General features: G+C 51.1%; 1 protein-coding gene across 1 annotated transcript in view; it reads left to right on the top strand.

Annotated features, from left to right (window-relative positions):
* Positions 1-17,337, top strand: part of OTOF (otoferlin) — a 193,203-nt gene that overhangs the window by 12,373 nt on the left and 163,493 nt on the right. The window contains exon 2 of the mRNA XM_045010229.1: positions 1,405-1,463. Within this exon, the coding sequence (XP_044866164.1) occupies positions 1,405-1,463 (59 nt within the window). The remainder of the gene's footprint in view (positions 1-1,404; positions 1,464-17,337) is intronic.

Raw genomic sequence — 17,337 nt, 5'->3', positions numbered from 1 at the left:
TTTGGACCCTGGTCAAATACATACATGGTCCTGCCCGCTGGGAACATGTAAGGATTTAATAACCCAAGAAGCATGATTGCCTTTGAGTCAGAGAGGGTTTGTTTGGATTCAGTGCCTTAAAACGAGCATTTTATTCACTTCTCTTTCTGCAGAATTGCCCAGTGGATATTAAATAACAATACTGGCTCTGCAAAGTCAGAAAGGTTATTGAAACCAGAACAGCTGAAAGCACAATGTGAACCCTTTGATCGGATGGTGGAATTATTTATTAATTTCACGCAGTCAGTAAAGGAAAAAAACATTAACAAATTCCCATTGCCCATCCCAAGGGGTTACCCAGCACATCTGTCTGCATCCTCCCAGCCGGCAATTTGCTTTCAAACCTGTCGTAATCCCCGCTGACCCGGAGAAGCGAAACCTCTCAAATTCTCTGTGTTTATTTTGAACGAGTCAATGAAATTCACGAGCCCTGATCAAACAACTGGAACAGGAGCAGCAGGAGCAGCTTCCAGGGGGCGGTTGTTTAAAGGGATGCTCTCTGCAGATGCAACCCTCATTCCCTGGACCTGTTTGGGTCGTTGGTTTACTGAGCAGGAAGAGTGAGACGGGGGCCATGGGCTACAGCTGTGTTTCAGCGTTTAATTGTTAGAGCTGCACGAGCCATTATTCCCTGGGATGGCCTAGGCCTGTGAAAACTCACCCAGTTTCACGGTTTGTTATAAATTCAGAGTGGGTTGGTCAAATGATTCCCTCCAGTTCATGAGCAGCGTGGGGAGAGATTGGCCCCCAGCCAAGCCCCTGGGGCTGAACTCCCCTGAAGCAGGAGGTTGGAAATCTAAACCCAAACTCCCCTGAAGTTTGAGATGTCCAGATTAGGACACCCTTCCTCCCCCCACCCGTGCAGTAAATAGGAGCGATACAAATTCAGCTGCAAACTCTCTGGTTTGAATCCAGATCCAGAGTCTGGGTCTGTCGCAGGGGGGCTGGAACAGTGGGGGTGCTGAAAGCCATTGAACCAAACTGTAAACCCTGCATATGATGGAAACCACGTCAAGCCAGGGGGTGCGACAGCCCCCCGGGTCTGTCGTCTCTCATGGTAAAGAAGAGATGGGACTTATACAGATGGTACATATACAGCCGGGGTGCTCACTCAGTGTACACGTACCCCCCATACAGATGGTGCACACACACACACGCACTCTGCGTGCCCACTCAGACTCGAACCTGTCGCATCCATACGCTCTCAGACGCACTCCCACAGTGCAGTGCTGTTAGCAGGTCCTCTCAGGTCCAGGACAGCTCCTCCCATCCCCCCCAGGCACCCTCTCCTCCCGCTAACTCTCCCTCTCGCAGTCCCCGTGTGCTTTGAAGTAACAACGCTCTTTTCCTCTCTGCTTTCTGCAGGTCTCTCCTTCTACACCCGAGTACTGGAAAACTGCGAGGATGAGGCCAGGTTTGATGAGGTAAGAGACGAGCTGTTCTTCAGGCCAGTTGACTTCTCACCGTTCGGTTTGCAGGGATGGGTTGGGGGGGTTTCTTAAATAATTCTCTTCCTGTTCAAACTTTAACACCCTCTGAAATGTATTTCCCCCTTTATTATAATGCGTTAAGAACAAATATTAATCCATAAAGCTGTAACCATGGTATCAAGTTCATAGTTGTGTACAAATACAGAGCTCTTTCGCTGACTCCCCCTCATGTCAAGTCCCTGGGTAGAGATGCAGAGCTCTCTTTGCTGACCTACTCTGACAGCAGACCAGGTGGATCCTATCAGCTCCATCCCAAGAGTGTAAGTGGGCTTGATTTGTCTGTCTGAGGCAAAGATGATTAGGGAGGGGTCCTGCAGAGAAAACAAAACTAGTTACAGCTGATGAGCTTCAATTGATGTATGTCTTTTGGTTGTGGCCAGTTGTTTCTCTGCCCCAAGGGTTTTCCCCTAGAGGGTGGCATAGGTGGTCTATAGTTCAATATGCTTGGAGGTTTCTGAGATAGTGGCTGCAATGCATTCAGTGTGCTGACGACTCCCAGACCTTTCTGATCTTTACACAGTGTTATAGCCGTGTTGGTCCAAGGATACTCGAGAGAGAAGGTGGGTGAGGTAATATCTGTTATCGGGCCAACTTCTGCTGGTGAAAGAGAGACGCTTTCGAGCCTATACAAGAAGAGCTCTGGGTAGCTCAAAAGCTTGTCTCTTTCACCAACAGAAGTTGGTCCAATGAGACACATGCAGCATTCCAGTGGAAATGGATCCCAAAGAGGTTTTCACGTGCCAATCTGATCAGTGTTGGTGCATTTGGGGAATGAGTCTCTAAAGAAAAGATCCCCACTGTTTGCACTGAAATGCCGTGAAAAATGTTGCTGTCGGTACTGGATTGTGCACACCTTGCTGGCCGTGCCCTTCGCCTTTCCTAGACTTTAATTGCATAAAAGGGAGAAAATTCAAAGTTTAAGAGTCTCAGAGCAAATGCCTCCGGCTCCAGCTTGCTGCTCTCCATCACAACGGGGCCCGTTTTCACATGCTCACGCAGCCCCACGCAGCATTACGAGAAAGTGCTTATTTCTTTTGGCCTGAACGCCCAGATTTATTGACCTCAGACTCTCAACGCGGCACTTGGAAAGGATGTGAAAGAGCAGTTGGATTTCAGAGGGTTTGTGGTTTTAAAATGTAGCTTTCTCTTAAACACTGGCAGCAGAAATATTTGGCGTACAATGACATAAGATCACAGATAAGCATGGACTAAAGATAGCACCAGCATGTTGCACTGAAAAAGAGAGCGGGTGTTTCCTTTGATTTCTACTGTATCGTTTACAGAAGATAAACTGCACGAGTGGGTTGTGAGCGACACCTTGAAACTCTTTAACCTTTTAGAGCTTTTCAGTTCATCTGTGACGATCCGGTTTTATTTCAGAGACCGTCACAATCCAAGTTACCCTAAGTATCCCAGCAGCAGTTATTGTATGTCTACACTACAAAATTAGGTCGATTTTATAGAAGTTGATTTTTAGACATCGATTTTATACAGTCGATTGCATATGTCCACATTAAGCACATTAAGTCGGCAGAGCGCATCCTCACTACCGTGGCTAGAATCGACTTACGAAGCGATGCACTGTAGGTAGCTATCCCACAGTTCCCGCACTCTCCGCCGCCCATTGGAATTCTGGGTTAAGCTCCCAATGCCTGATAGGACAAAAAACTTTGTCACGGGTGGTTTGGGGTACATTTCGTCAGTCGCCTCTCTCTCCGTGAAAGCAACGGCAGTCATTCGTTTTGCGCCAGACACCAGGGCGATTAGAAGAGCACAGCAGGGCGCGCTGCGCATCAGAGAGGCTTTGAAAACCAGTTTCATGACTGGCCAGGCTTCGGTGTGACAGTTGTGTCTGTTTCTCCTCGATGCAAACCCACCCCCTTTGTTGATTTTAATTCCCTGTAAGCCAACCACCCTCCCCCCTTCGAAATAAAGTAACTATTATTTTGAAACCAGGCATTCTTTCTTTATTAATTAAAAAAAATTAGACAATGGACAAAGTAGCCCGGGTGGGGTGGGGGAGGAGGGAAGGACATGGCCACATTGCTTATTGTAGCCACACTAAAAATCAAACTGTTTGAATGACAGTCTTTTGTTGCTTTGGCCGTCCTCTGCAGTGGAGTGGCTACGCGCCCAGAGCCTCCCCCCTCCCCCACGTTTTTGGGCGTCTGGGTGAGGAGGCTATGGAACATGGGGAGGAGGGGAGGCGGTTATACAGTGGATGCAGCGGGGGTCTGTGCTCTTGTTGGCTTTCCTGCAGCTTCAACAGATGCTTCATCATGTCCGTTTGCTCCCCACAACAGACGCTTCATCATGTCCTTTCCTGGCCTCTGCCACTGAATGCCTCCATGCATTACGCTGTGCCCTATCAGTGCGGGAGGACTGCATGAGCTCGGAAAACATGTCATCGCGAGTGCGTTTTTTTCACCTTCTAATCTGCGATAACCTCAGGGACGGAGATGATAGGGGGAGTGTAGAAACATTCTACGCTCTACGATTCTGGGGGGACTGCATGGTCACCTGTGCTGCTGAGTTTGCCACGCTGACCAAACAGGAAATGCAATTCAAAAGTTCCCGGAGCTTGTCCTGTGTACCTGGCTAGTGCATCGGAATTCAAAGCTCTGTCCAGAGCGGTCACAATGGAGCACTCTGGGATAGCTCCTGGAGGCCAATACTGTCGAATTGCATCCACACTACCCCAAATTCGACCCAGCAAAGTCGATTTTAGCGCTGCTCCCCTCGCCGGGAGGAGTATAACAGTCAATTTTAAGAGCCCTTTAGGTTGATGGAACAGGGTTGGTTGTGTGCTTGTCATATTTAAATCGACCTGATGCGGCTCAATTCGACCTAACCCCGTAGTGTAGACCAGGCCTCAGAGTGTTGCTTCATTGAGTCCGTACCTGTCCGTGCTGCTGCTGCTCTGCTGGAGAAACGCAATGGTTATTATTGTCTGTTAAGGATTTGTGTTTCCATAGTACCTGGGAACACCAGTCATGGAGCAGGGCCCCACGGCGGTGGGTGTTGTACGAAGCCAGAACACAGAGACGGTCCCTGCTCTAAGAAGCTTACAACCGAAGTATAAGACAAGAGACAACAGATGAAGACGGGACGGGGGTGTGTGTGACCAGGAAACAAAGCGGGTGTATTGGTTGGCAGTGGTCTCGGCACCCCAGCTACTTCCCTGTTGGCTAGTTTTGTCCAGGCGGCAGGGCCAAGGAGGGTCGGAAGGAGGAGGATGTCGTTTGGTGGCTGGTTGCGGGGAGCACCTCCCAAGCGTGAGGGGCAGCGGGGCAGAGGCAGCCCTTGGAAATGTAACGAGTGGGTGACGGGTGTCGATAGCGAAGGAGGGAGGACGGGAAGGGTGGGTTAGACAGAGAAGGGCTTTCAAAGGGATGCGCTAGGGAAGGGGGAGCCGTTGGAGGGGTGCAAAGGGAGGACTGTAGCATAGGCTCCTCCCTCGAGATGTCCCTGCAGGAGGAGGACGCTCTGGGGGTTCACGCTCTGGACTAGGACTTGAGAGCTAACCCTGGCCCTGCTACACACGCGTTAGGGCAAGTCCCTCAGGTCCGTCTACACGGCAAGAGAAAACCCCATGGCACCGAGTCCCAGACTCTGTGTGAGGGGAGGGTCTCAGAGGCCAGGCTCCAGCCTGAGCCTGAACAGCCACACTGCAATTTTTAGCCCTGCGGCCCAAGCCCCGAGAGCCCAGACCCAGGCCAGCCATGGGTATTTCATTGCAGTGTAGACGTACCTCGGTCTCGCTGAGCCTCAGTTTCCCCGTGTAAAATGGGGAAAACAGGACTTCCCTCCCGCTCAGGGCTGGGGTAAAGCTAACCCACCCATTCAGGTTTCAGCTGATCAGGTGCTATAGTGGGAGCAACACAGAAAAGCCTGTCGGTGATCACCGGGGTGCAGAGCTGGCCGTGACCCCCCAGGTCAGGCTGAATATCGATTTCCCTTGGCTAATCCTGAGCACTTGCAGCGTGCTTTACAAAGAGGGGTAGGTACAGCTCGGGCTTTCCAAAGGATCTGCTCTAGCCCAACCAAGTTCTGGGCTTACGCGGGACTCACTGGGGGAGGTTCTCTGGCCGGTCTCATACCGGAGGTCAGCTTAGATGCTCCTCAGAGTCCCCTCTGGCCTTGAAATCGGTATCTGAAAAATGAGGGCCGTCACTTGTTCGAGGCCATCCCACCAGCGAGTGGCCCTCTGGGCTGTGGCAGGTTGGCACTGCCCGCTCTGAAGGCTGCGTGGTGCTGTCTTCACGGCTGCTGTTACCCGCACTAGCTGGATTCAAAGGAGAACCCGTGAGCGTTTGCTGGGCACCCTGTAACTTAGGGTCAGAGTGAATGGAGAGTCGGTGCTACTGACCCACCCTGACAGCCAGACCAGCTGGTCTCATTAGCACCAGGCAGGAAGAGGCAAGATGGAGCTAGGAGGTGCCTTGGACAGGTACTGTAATCATCCCACGCACCAGGGAGCCAGGAGGCGAAGGGTTAGGTCTGTAAGTATGGCACAGTCCTGTCTTAGGGCTTTGGTACTTGATGGATAGAGGGAGATCCCAGGGAGGGAGGAAGCAGAGGAGTGAGTTTAGACAACAGGCGTTGTGCATGGGCCATGTTGGGTTGAGTGGGGACCCCAATCACAGCCCCCTTGCAGGAGCCACAGTGAAGGAATTGCACTTAACGGTTCTCAAACTGGGGACGCAGGGTTGGGGGTACCAAATCCAGGTGGTGTCCTCTTCCATTGGAGCGAGAGGCTCACTCCAGAGCCCGCCTATCCGACCCACCCTTCTTGAGATCCAAACCTAGTGGGTTGACATGGCAACGGGCATGCGATGCCTAGGTAAACAGCAGAACGAAATATTTCAGACCCGGCTAGAGAGAATCTCTCACACGAAGTGGGCTGCAGAAGGAAACGAGATAATCCAGGGGTCTCCGAGCACAGAAGACTGAGCCAACCACATCCCCACGTGGTGGGCTAATCCCCATATTGCAGATGCGGAAACTGAGGTGCAGATCATGGTTAAGTGACTTGCCCAAGGTCACACGGAGTCAGTGGCAGGACTGGGACAAGAACTGAGTAGTTACTAGGTCACAAGCCCTGCTTGTAATCATCAGGCAACACTCCCTCTTTGATCAGGTGGATCTGTGGTAGCCCCCCTCTCCCTTTCCAAGACTAGGGGAGATGCTTCAGACAAAATGAAGTCACTATGGTAGCAGGGGGTGAAGTCCAAAAATACCGCTCTTAAAGCAGAATCATTGTGGGGAAGCCATTCGGATTAACGGGATGCAAATTTCCATGGATCTGAAATGAGGCCATTTATTACAATGCTGATAATGAGCATTAATGGAGCAGCCTCCATCCCAAAATGTTGTGCAAATGAAATACAAGGATCCTTTCCCCCACCACAGAGATGCTGCCCCCTCTGAGGTGGGACAGGGCAGCTGTCCAACAGTGCACAGCAGCACTTCTTAGTTTCAGATAGTGCCAGAGGTGTGCATGGTGCTGTACAGACCCGCTATGAGCACCACACCTCGGCTCTGAGACTCTTTTGATCTCAGCTAGATAGAAGACCACAAAGGATAGAAATAGACGAGTCAGGAATGGGATATGGAAGGCCAAGGACCCTAAAAGAGAAAGATGGTGAGAAAAGCTTATTGTCGTGTATGGTGTAATACCCCTCCACAATGTGTGTCATGGCCCCATCTAGCAGTTAGTCCATATAGAGGATAATGACCTACTACTGTTACCAGCTAATGGACTTAACCCTTTGGCTCCAGTCCTGATGGTGCTGGAATTCAAATCCTCTGATGATCTGTGCCAGGCTGGGAGTGGGGGGATGTTACATACACATCTAGTTATTTCCTTTGATTGTCATGGTGCGGGCAGATGGCATCTGGAGGGGAGACTGGGGGGAACCAACGGGAAGCTAGCGGAAAGAAGGGCGTTTGGAGGAGGACTTCCACTGAATAGCGGTTAGGCCAGGAAGGGACGAACACCACCCTTCCCAATAGAAACGACAGGCCGAGTTTTCAGAGGTAAATTGGAATGTCCCGGAATGGAAGGTAGCCGGGGCGCCAGAACGTAACCCCTCAGCTCCCGGATAAAGTGTCATGGGATCTTGAGTGACGCCGCCATGACTTTAGGACAGTCTTGGACTCAGCCCGTCAAAGATGCTTCCCCCATCACAGCGCCCCCCAGCAGCACCCTGGGGCCTTGCCTCACTGACTCAGAAGGAGGAACGCCAGCTAGCGTCTAGCGCCACTTACAGCAGCACCCCGGGGGCTCCTGGGAGGTCTCCCATCCGCGTGCTGACCAGGTTGGTGGAGGTCACGCTCCAAGGTGAGAAGATTGTGGAGCACCTCACTCAGGAGAAGCAGAGAATGGTACAAAAAGGGTGTCGCTCGGAGTGCGTCTACACACACAGTTCGCATCCATTTAACCTAAATCGGTGCAGACCCCTGCATGGACGCTCTCTCGTTGGTGTCAGACTGGTTCTAGCTGTTCAGCTTGTGCCTGTGAATTTATCAACGCAAGCTGGGTTGAAATCGGTTTAACGTTGCGTCAGTGTAACTAAATCACACCTGTGATTAAACTGGAGCAATTCTGCATGGAGACGGGGCCTTGGGCTTGTGCTTGGCTCCTGTGCTAGGATGATGCTGGGAGCAATAGAAATCCATCCGGGGACACACAAGACGCTTGAGGGAAGGCTTTCCTGAAGGAGAGAGACACTTGCAGGAGGAAGCGTAGCTGGGAACTGGCGGGGGTTGGGGGGACCGTGTGAATAGCAGGAGCTGTGGCTTAGCTCTGCCCTGCCTTCCGTCTCCAAGTGAGCTCCCTCCCTGAGCCCTTCCTCTTCCTCGTTATTTATTCAGATCCGTCCCTCACGGGCTGGGGATGGAGGAGGAGAAAGAGCAGGGCTTGGGGGAGGGACTCTCTCTCTCTCTCTCTCTCACTCACTCACTCACTCACACACACACACACACACACACACACACACACACACACACACACACACACACACACACACACACACACACACACACACACAGAGCCTGAGCCACGTAATCCGCCAGCTCCACACACGGACTCGCCACCCAGCTACGGCGCGTGGGCGATGCTCTAGGAGCTTGGCGTATGCAGGATCGGGGGCGGAGGGGTGTCTGCCAGCCCGGGGGCATGGATACGTCCCCTGGAGCGGCTCGCTGGGGGACAGGCGCTGTGCTGCTTGGGAGCTGACTAGGATCAGCTGCAGGGAGGGGAGGACTTCTCTAGGGCTCCAGGAGGCATCAGGGAGTTCGGATCTCTTGTTGGGAGCAGGGTCCTACCTTGCCACGGCTGGAGACCTTCCCTCATCCGCACTGTGTGTGTCACCCGCATCGCTGGCCTCCCTTCCACTAGGCCTGGCCCGGAATGCCGGGCTGGGGACGATCAGGGTCACCAGTGCGTCTCCCCAGGGCGAGAGGAGGCAGGAGGCTGGCGGTGAAAGAGATGGCGGGAAGGTCCCAGAGCTGGGCGGTGGGTAGGTCTCTAGGGAAATGTATCAGCAGCAGGACCTGGCTGTCGTGCCCTGTGGGGGCGGAACGGAGGTACAGTGTAGCCCCCTCACTTGGCTTGGCTTAAATAGTTTGCTGGGAGGGGACGATTACCTGGGGAGACTGAGCTGAGCGACTGGGTACCTGAGAAGCAAGGTGGTAAATGGATGCACCAGGCCTAGTGGCACAGGACATTTGCTGGTGCCTAAACCCCCCTGAATGATTCTTCCCTGGGAGGCTCCCACAGATGCGCCGGGAGCAGGGCTGGGGTTTCAGACCCGCTGGATGGGCTCTCCCCACCTGCCTGGTTTTGTGTGTCATTAGCCGCTGCAGCGGCGCCGGGTCTCTGCCAAGGACAGCGTGGCACGGAGCCGCTGACCTCTGACTGCGTTACAGGCTTCGGTGCCCAGCAGCGCCGTGTCCTCTTTGAGCTTCGGCACCGGAGCACAGCTTGGCTAGCCCGCCGCCCTGCTCTGACCTGCCGGCCCTGCAGACTGAGGATGCTGCAGTGCCGGGGAAGGACGTGCTTGTGGACAGGGCCGGCGCTTCCATTAGGCGACCCTAGGCGGTCGCCTAGGGCGCCAGGATTCGGGGGGCGGCATTTTGTGCGCTCCCCACGGGGCGCACGGGAACTTCCGGTTCCGCGCCCGTCGCGCCGCCGAAGAAGGGCCTTCAGCCGACGTGCCGCAGAAAACCGAGGCAGGCAAGTGAGCAGCTCAGTAACTGCCGCTGTCGCCTGCGGCATTTCAGCGGAGGGTCCTTCTTTGGCGGCGCGACGGGAGCGGAACTGGAAGCTCCCGCGCGCCCCGTGGGGAGCGCACAAAATGCCGCCCCCCGAATTCTGCCTAGGGTGCCAGAAACCCTGGCGCCGCTCCTGCCTGTGGAAGAGTCTGTCTGTCCGTCTGTGTGCAGGGGAGCTGGGATCTCACTTCAGCAGGTTCAGGGGGTTTCTTTGGCCTCCTGGCGCCCCTCTGCACAGGGGTGAATTTCATCCTTCCACCTGGGCTAGGTACAAGGACCAGATCTGAATTAATCTGTCGTCCGACAGGTCAGGGATCAAAAATCTCCAGCTCTACAGCATCCGATTGCCCCTCTGCTCTGTTACCCCCAGGGTTTAGCCCAGCCTAGCTTTTAACACCTCTCGTTCTGGGAAAACTATTCCACAGCCCGGCAGCTCCCATCAGGAGGAAGTTGTCCCTGGTGTTCATCCATTTGCTCATTATGGCCTCGAGGCTGGAAAGTGCTGAGTGTGCTGGCCCCAATCCAGCACAGCATGTGTCCCGGGTGCTTAGAAGTTAAGCACGTCCTAGGCCCATTGGCTTCTTAAGCTAAGCAGGTACTGACGTGCTTTCCTGGACCAGGGCTGGGCTGCAAGATTGTCCCATCAGCCCGGGTTCTAACCCCTTGGATCACACAAACCTCCCCCCTCTGTGATGTTTACGCCTTCCAGGTTATCCTCTCCCTCCCGTCCCTACTGGAGCTGTCACTCAGCCAAGCTAGACGTATTCAGCAGCTCATCAGTTAATCCCTCCAGCCCCATGATCCTTGGTACACAGCGACAGCTTTGTGGTCCAGATCGATCTGCAGAGATCCCAGGGCTCTCTGATTGCCCAGCCGGTACTAGGCATAAATACCCACCCAGAATGGTTTGCGTTGGGTTGGGTCTACCTCCTTTCTGGGTTTGCTTGGTAAGTCCTGCTTTGAAAGAACACACAAAGCTCCATCCAGCCATGGAAGAGCCAGGAGATGGTGTTGACTTCTGGGCATCTAGTGGTTCAGCTAGACAAGCGTTTATCTGAGTCACTGAGCCAGACTGACCCTCTCTCCGGTGAGGTAACCGTACACCAGCCCCGACGAGGAATTTTATAAAGAGCAGCTAAATCAGGATTCTCCTCAATAGGCTGCTCCTGCAAGAACCATCAGTGTTGAGAGACCGGTGGACTTTAAACACAGGACCAGGAGCCAGGAACGCCTGGGGTCTGACATCGGCTCACTCTGCTGCTGCCCCAAATCAGGAAAAGTTCCTCTGTGCCTTTTCCCCATCTTTCAAACAGAGATAATCATACCTAATTGTAGAGCTGATCAAAAATCAGACTTTTCATCCCACCAGAAATTCCAGTATTTCCATGTTTGGCTTTGTCCCAAATTGTTCTTTGCATGAAATGAAAAATTTTGATTCAATGTTTTGGCTCAGTTCAGCGTTAAAGTGTATCTGCCTGAACCATCACAAAGCCTCCTGGGAGCTGTAGTTCAGGTATCTCCTGCCCTCATTCTTCCCATGAGCTGGACTATATCTCCCATGATGCACTATAGCCTTCCCGATGCATCATGGGAGATGTAGTCCAGTCAGGAAGCTCAGGCCCTCAGTGTGAATAGGGGCAGGAGATGCCTGAACTAAAATTCCCATAAGGCACCATGGCAGCTCAGCCACATATTAAGGTTGAACTGACCCAACATAAAACAAAATATTTGATTTCAGTTTTCCCCAACAGAAACATTTCAGCAAAATTGTGATTTTTCTGTGGAAAATTTCAGGTTTGGGAGAGTCACAAATCATTTTGACAGAGAATTCGCAGCTTTACTTTATTGTGGTCTACTGGACTGAGTGGGATTCTGAAGACAGTTGGCAAAGCATGTAACCTTTCTGTGCCTCGACTTCTGACGCTGCAGAAATGGGGTTGATGGTCCTGCCTCATCTTTGCAAATTGCTTTGTGATCTGCGGATGAGAAGTGCTGTACAAAGTGTTTATTATTAATCCTACCACACATTGGGAGGATTATTTTAATGCCCAGCACTTTGAGACTGCAAAGCACTGAAGTGCTGCTTACATTCCATCTGTTTATCATAGGTACAATTACATGGCCACATTACCTTAGTTTCTAGGCACTTCACACTCTTTCATTTAATTTTTGATTTAGTCCTAAGTGGAGCACAGGATCTGGTCCAAGAGGTGAATATAGCTGGACCACTTGGTAATAGTGACCATAATATAATTAAATTTAATATCCCTGTGGCAGGAAAAACACCACAGCAGCCCAACACTGTAGCATTTAATTTCGGAAAGGGGAACTACACAAAAATGAGGAGGTTAGTTAAACAGAAATGAAATGGTACGGTGCCAAAAGTGAAATCTCTGCAAGCTGCGTGGAAACTTTTTAAAGACACCATAATAGAGGCTCAACTTAAATTTAAACCCCAAATTAAAAAACATAGTAAGAGAACCAAAAAAGAGCCACCGTGGTTAAACAACAAAGTAAAAGAAGCAGTGAGAGGCAAAAAGGCATCCTTTAAAAAGTGGAAGTTAAATTCTAGTGAGGAAAATGGAAAGGAGCATAAACACCGGGAAGGCCAAAAAAGAATTTGAGCAACAGTTAGCCAAAGACTCAAAAAGTAATAGCAATTTTTTTTAAGTACATCAGAAGCATGAAGCCTGCTACACATCCAGTGGGGCCATGGACGATGGAGGTGCTAAAGGAGCACTCAAGGACGATAAGGCCATTGCGGAGAAACTCAATGAATTCTTTGCATCGGTCTTCACGGCTGAGGATGTGAGGGAGATTCCCAAACCTGAGCTATTCTATTTAGGTGAGAGATCTGAGGAACTGTCCCAGATTGAGATATCATTAGAGGAGGTTTTGGAACAAATTGATAAATTAATCAGCAGTAAGTCACCAGGAACAGGTGGTATTCACCCAAGAGTTCTGAAGGAACTCAGATGTGAAATTGCAGAACTGCTAACTATAGTCTGTAACCTCTCATTTAAATCCGCTTCTGTACCAGATGACTGGAGGATAGCTAATGTAGCACCAATTTTCAAAAAGGGCTCCAGAGGTGATCCCAGCAATTACAGGCCTGTAAGCCTGACTTCAGTACCGGGCAAACTGGTTGAAACTATAATAAAGAACAATATTGTCAGACACAGAGATGAACATAATTTGTTGAGTAAGAGTCAACATGGTTTTAGTAAAGGGAAATCATGCCTCACCAATCTACTAGAATTCTTTGAGGGGGTCAACAAGCATGTGGACTAAGGGGATCCAGTGGATAAAGTGTCCTTAGATTTTTGAAAAGCTTTGACAAGGTCCTTCACCAAAGGCTCTTAAGCAAAGTCAGCTGTCATGGGATAAGAGGGAAGGTGCTCTCCTGGATCAGTAACTGGTTAAAAGATAGGAAACAAAGAGTAGGTATAAATGGTCCGTTTTCAGAATGGAGAGAGGTAACTAGTGGTGTCCCCCATGGATCTGTAATGGGACCAGTCCTATTCCACATATTCATCAGTGATCTGGAAAAAGGAGTAAACAGTGAGGTGGCAAAATTTGCAGATGATACAAAATTACTAAAGATAGATAGTTAAGACCCGGGCAGACTGCGAAGAGCTACAAAAGAATATCTCAAAACTGGGTGACCGGGCAACAAAATGGCAGATAAAATTCAGTGCTGATAAATGTAAAGTAATGCACATTGGAAAACATAATCCCAACTATACGTATAAAATGATGGGGGCTAAATTAGCTGTTCCCACTCCAGAAAGATCTTGGAGTCACTGTAGATAATTCTCTGAAAACATCCACTCAATGTGCAGCGCAGTCAAAAAAGCGAACAGAATGTTGGGAATCATTAAGAAAGGGATAAATAACAAGACAGAAAATATCATGTTGCCTCTATATAAATCCATGGTACAACCACATCTTGAATACTGCATGCAGTATGTGGTCGCCCCATCGCAAAAAAGGTCTATTGGAATTGGAAAAGGTTCAGAAAAGGGCAACAAAAATGATGAGGGGTATGGAACATCTTCCGTACGAGGAGAGATTAAGAAGACTGGGAATTTTCAGCTTGGAAAAGAGATGGCTAAGGGGAGGTATGATAGAGGTCTATACAATCATGACTGGGGTAGAGAAAGCAGATAAGGAAGTGTTGTTTACTCCTTCTCATAACACAAGAACTAGGGGTCACCAAATGAAATGAGTAGGCAGCAGGTTTAAAACAAATAAAAGGAAGTATTTTTTCACACAACGCACAGTCAACCTGTGGAACTCCTTGCCACGGGATGTTGTGAAGGCCAAGACCATAACAGGGTTCAAAATGGAACTAGATAAGTTCATGGAGGACGGGTCCATTAATGGCTATTAGCCAGGCTGGGCAGGGATGGTGTCACTAGCCTCTGTTGCCAGAAGCTGGGAATGGGTGACAGGGGATGGTCACTTGATGATTCCCTGTTCTGTTCATTCCCTCTGGGGCACCTGGCACTGGCCACTGTGGGAAGACAGGATACTGGGCTGGATGAACCTTTGGTCTGAGCCAGTAGGGCCATTCTTGTGTTCTTATGTTAATAGACTCATAGACTTTAAGGTCAGAAGGGACCATTATGATCATCTAGTCTGACCTCCTGCACAATGCAGGCCACAGAATCTCACCCATCCACTTCATGTATTTATGCTCATAATACGCCTATGAGGTAGGGCAGTGCTTTGATTCCCAGTGTACAGAAGGGAAACTGAGGCACCGGGCCACTAAGGGTGTATCGACACTTGGAGCTAAGGGCGTGACTCGACGCTTGAGGAGACATACTCTTGCTAGCTGTCATTGCACTGGTGTGCTAAAAACAGTAGTGACACCACGATAGCACAGGAGGCAGAGAGAGAGGCTAGGCGCCCCGAGTACAAACCCACTCAGACCCTATGGATAGAGTACGTATCCTCGAGCTGGGAATCTCACCCCCAGCTCCAAGTGGGGACACGCCCTGTGTGACTTGTCCACGTTCACACAGGAAACCAGTGGTGAAGCGAAGAATTGAATCTGGATCTCTCCCTAAGCACTGGGCCATCCTGCCTCTACCATGCTAGCGAAAGAAACACAATGCCATGCAGACCCCTTTGACTGCTGACCTTAATGCAATGGGGCTGGGGGCGGGGGTTAATCTTGGTGTGAGTCAGTCAGCATCTGTCCTGGACTCTTCAAAGCTAATTAGCTAACGAGAGTGCCCATGAGAAGCAGGTATCACACTGGGCTGTGTATATACTGGCGACTGAATGCCATTCCTAGCTGGCTAATTTCATTGGCAGTCATTATCCTGCTTTGTATGTCACATCAAACAATGGGCAGAGGAGAAGACGCTCTCCTGATCTGTTTACACGTCTCATTAGCGCTGCGAGGCTCAGCAGGGATTTGGAGGGGGAAGCTATTCCTGGCATATTGAAAATGAATTTGTACTGCCAGGGAAGCCAAAGGAAACATGCTAGTTGCAATAGTGAACACGGAGCAGTTGGCTCTAGCAACCTGATCCAGCTCACACTCTGCAGCCTGCAGTGCAGGGGAGGAGAACGTTACGTAAGGTTTGTAGCACAGAAGGTTTATGTAACATCTCCGATACCCTGCCAGGGACCACTGCCAAGGAGCACACAGGAAGCATGATTCCTGTTCCAGCCAGCGCCTTCCCTTCCTGATGCTCAGCACTGTACTGTCCCCCTGTACAAAAACCATCTGTCCTCAAGCTCTTGTGTTCTGCCATGCCCGGGGCTCGCTGTTCACGTGCACTGTCCTGCTGGACGTCTGATTTCATCCCATCGGGCTCCCACAACCTACGTAGCTCCGTCTCTGTAAGCATTGCTGCAATACCCCCTCCCACCGCAAGGAGGACTGTTACGGGGGGAAGCTTTGCAGTGTCTGGCAGCTCAGTACTTGGGCAGGAAAATCCATGGGCATGCTGGTCCTCTCCCCTCTGTCTAAGCCCGGGGCTGATTCTCCAGCCTGGTGCTGGAGGGGTGAGAGGTATTTAATGACAAGGCCTGTCCCCGAAGCGGGTCAGTACGGCGAGAACACTCTGTCACCCCGGATGAGAAGCCGGCTTTACCGTTAGCCACCCGCATGGAAGGGGAAGGGTGTTAATGGCTGGCGTCCCTTCTGCCTTTGGTCACTGCTGGAGAAGGGCCCGGCACCCAGTTCGGCAGCCAGGCTGTGTGCTTAGCCGAGCTCCGCCAGGCAGCTCTCCCGTCGTGCTCAGCGCTGGATGGGGCGAGCCGGGCCACTGCAGCAAGGAAGGGTGGCTGGGTGGGAAGGCGTTGGATTGAGGAAATGAGCGAGACGGGGCGTTTATAGAGGAGATGCATATGCCAGGACTGGAGCAGGAGGCTGGGATGTTGGATCGGGTACCTGGGAAACAGGCTGCTTGCTTGTGTAACTCACACACCTCCTGGGGGGGGGGGTGCTTTGTCCCATCTAGTGGCACCAAGACCACTTAGAGAGAGAGATGGAGTCTGCTACAGCCTTAGCCAAGGGCCATGTGGCTTTAGCTCATGCAGGAGCAGCTCATGCATTTAGCTCCACAGGACCCAGGTTCAATTCTGTCTGGTACCAACCAGGGTCTGTCTGCTTGATCTCGTGAGTAGCATTTAGGTTTAACCCTCACGATAAGAGGGAAAGTTAGAGCCCAGGCCAGGCAGTCATTGCTGCTGCATCCACACATGGATCTGCCAATGGCCTCAGTCCTGACTTAAAACCTCTAGGAAACAAACTGCAAGGGCCAAGTGCAGCAAAAACCCCAAGCTCATGGCTGCTTTGGCAGAGCAACTCACTGAACGAGCCAAGCCCCAATTCCCCTCTGACTTCTAGGATTCTCTGAGTACTCAAGGCAGGTGGGGGAAAACCAGCCTCTCGTTTCAGCGTCTCTGGCACTATCTGCCTTCTTTTCAAACTGGCATATGCAGCACTGATTATTCATGAACCAGACAGCCCCAAAATGCTGCTGCCCAGGTGAAATAGCAAAGACCCTGCAAAGAACAAAGCTGGGAAGTTCTTTGCCATCCAGCGCCCAGGCTGCTTTGTCAGCGATGGTCGCTTAGTCTCTTCCCCATGGAGGGTCAGCATTTGCATCCTGCATCTCACGTAAATTCCGGTGCCTTGCGATGAGAGAATGCTTTGCTCAGCATTTCAGCTCAGAGCCCGGGATGACGAACAAGTAAGGATAATTGCATTCCGTCTGCAAGACGCTAAAGGGTTCGGAGCCCCCCTGGAATGAGGAGAGCTAATCAGGAATTAATTCCTCCTGCTACTTCTTAAAATCCCCCCAAACCCACTCCCAGGCTGTACTTTGGCTGCTCCAAAGTTTTATAGTTTGTTGTTTTTGCTATTCATTTCTTAATAAATTATGCAAAACCTGTGCCCTTTGAAGCGCAGGAGAGATAAGCCCCTGGGTATTCCTGTGTGTAAAGCCGGCTGCTTTGCTCTGTCCAATGCGGCTGGCAGAGGGGAAGGCCGCTGTGGTTAAAGTTC

The sequence above is a fragment of the Mauremys mutica genome, chromosome 3, assembly GCF_020497125.1.
Source record: "Mauremys mutica isolate MM-2020 ecotype Southern chromosome 3, ASM2049712v1, whole genome shotgun sequence".
In the NCBI taxonomy this organism is placed as follows: domain Eukaryota; kingdom Metazoa; phylum Chordata; order Testudines; family Geoemydidae; genus Mauremys; species Mauremys mutica.
Note: the sequence above shows the minus strand (reverse complement) of the source record. Positions and strands in the feature narration are given on the sequence as shown.